The 2248-nt window shown below is 35.9% G+C and overlaps 1 protein-coding gene across 1 annotated transcript in view; it reads left to right on the plus strand.

Annotated features, from left to right (window-relative positions):
- NAF1 (nuclear assembly factor 1 ribonucleoprotein) overlaps positions 1-1985 on the plus strand; it is a 101951-nt gene extending 99966 nt beyond the window's left edge. The window contains exons 9-10 of the mRNA XM_070791003.1: positions 586-701; positions 1895-1985. Of these exons, the coding sequence (XP_070647104.1) occupies positions 586-701; positions 1895-1957 (179 nt within the window). The 3' untranslated portion in view covers positions 1958-1985. The remainder of the gene's footprint in view (positions 1-585; positions 702-1894) is intronic.
- The last annotated feature ends 263 nt before the right edge of the window (positions 1986-2248 follow it).

A 2248-nucleotide genomic window follows, 5' to 3' on the forward strand; every position in this document is an offset into this window, starting at 1 on the left:
TTAATGGTGGATTCCTTTGAACTTTTTGTATATAATAAAAATTTCAAATGACAGTTTTATTTCTTTTACATTCTTTAATTAATTATTAATATTTACTTATCATTGTACTGTTTAGCATCTTCAGTGTCATGAAGGTCAGTCTGCTGTGGCTGCCATACAAAATACCACAGACTGTGTGGCTGAAACTAAAGAAATTTAATTTCTCACAATTCTAGATCGACGTCCCTATCAAGATGCTGACACGGTTGGCTTCTTCTAGGTCTTCTTTCCTTGGGTTTTACAGTGTCTCTTCTTCTGGAATCTTCGTGTGGTTTTTCCCTTAGTATGTGCCTGTGTCCTAATATCCTTTTCTTATAACGACACCCATCAGAGTTGACTAAAGCACACTCTAATAACCTCATTTTAACCTAATTACTGTGCAAGATGCTATTTTCAAATACTTTCTATGGTATTGGGGGTTAGTACTTCAACACAAAATTTTGTGGGGACACAATTCAGCCTAGAACAACAAATATTCTTGTTTTGTTCCTGATTTTAAAACAATTACTTTCATGTTTTACAATTAACATAATATGTCAATTTCAGTGGCATCAACTGAATGGCAATTGGCTGTGGACCCTTCATATCCCACCCACACCGAACACATCAAGACTGCAATATTTCATGGACAAATTCCCTTTGGAATAAATCAGGAACTGATTGTAAGTCTTCTGCATCATGGGAAAATGCAAAACCAGACTGACCAAAGCTGGTAGTAAGATGGTATGTCTTCCTGCCAGAGACCATGCACCTATTGCAGTGCCATATGATCAGGAAGAGATTCCCTAGCTCCACCCGGCTTCACCATGGGGAAAAGAGGACTTGGTTCTGGGTCCCAGCTTTTCTGAGGGGGTTCCTCACTTAGAGGACTGGCTTCTGTCTTATCTGTCTTGGAGTGCTGATGGTTCTGGGACAGTGTAGCTGCCACAGGGGGAATGAAGGCAATGGTTTGGACTGCTAAATGCTTTAGCTCCCACCTGCTTTAGTACAGAATGAGCAAGCAAAAGCCACAGTGGCCTGCTTCTCCATGGGGAGGGTTGGTAGAGACCCTCAGAATCTCTGGTCAGGCTTGTTGGTGAAGCATTTCTCCTGTACAAAGGTAGATAATGAAGACTGAAATCTAGACCTGCTATGTCCAACACATAGACACTGATATATAGAGTCAAGGACAATGAAGAACCAGGCAAAGATGTTCCAAACAAAAGAACAAAATGAGCCTTCAGAAACCAACTCTAATTAAGTGGAGTTGTACAATTTACCTAACAGAAAATTAAAAATAGCTCTCACAAAGATCCATAGAAAAACACATGAACAAAGAGAGAATTTCATGAGATAGAAAATATTTTAAAAATACCTAACAGAATGCATGATCCTGAAAAACAAATAGTTGAACAGAAAAACTCACTGACTTATTTTAAAATAACTGCTAGAACTAATAAATGAATTTTTAAAAAGTTGTAGGATACAAGATCAACATACAAAAATCAGTTATGTTTCTATACACTAACAATAAGCTGTCTGAAAAGGAAAGTAGGTAAACAATCCCATGTACAATAGCATCAAAAGGAATAAAATACTTGGAAACAAACTTACTAAGGAGATGAATGAATAGAAAGATAGCCTGTGTTAATATATTGGAAGAACTGATTTTGTTAAAACATCGACATGATCCAAAGCAATCTATGGATTTAATTTGATCTTTATCGAAATTCCAATGACATTTTCTAATAGAAATAGAAAAAAGCAATTCTACAATTCATGCAGAACTACAAAAGGTTATAAACAGTCAAAGCAATTTTGAGAAAGAAGAACAAGGCTGGAGCATTGTGCTTTCTGATTTTAAAATGCATTGCAGGCATACCATGGAGATATGGAGACTTGGTGCCAGACCACAACAATAAAGCAAATATCATCATAAAGTGAGTCATATGAAGTTTTTGGTTTTCCTGTGCATGTAAAAGTTATGTTTATACTATACTGTAGTCTATTAAATGAACAGTAGTGTTATGTCTAAAAAAACAATGTACATATCTTAATTTAAAAAATACCTTATTGCTAAAAAATGCTAAAAAATCATCCAATCATTCTGTGAGCCATAACTTTTTGGTGGTGAAGCACAATAAAGTAAAGCTCAATAAAATGAGGTTTTCCTGTTCAAAGCTATAGTCATCATGGTGTTAGCACAAAGACAGACATATAGATCAATGGA

Source organism: Bos indicus, chromosome 6, assembly GCF_029378745.1.
Source record: "Bos indicus isolate NIAB-ARS_2022 breed Sahiwal x Tharparkar chromosome 6, NIAB-ARS_B.indTharparkar_mat_pri_1.0, whole genome shotgun sequence".
In the NCBI taxonomy this organism is placed as follows: Eukaryota; Metazoa; Chordata; class Mammalia; order Artiodactyla; family Bovidae; genus Bos; species Bos indicus.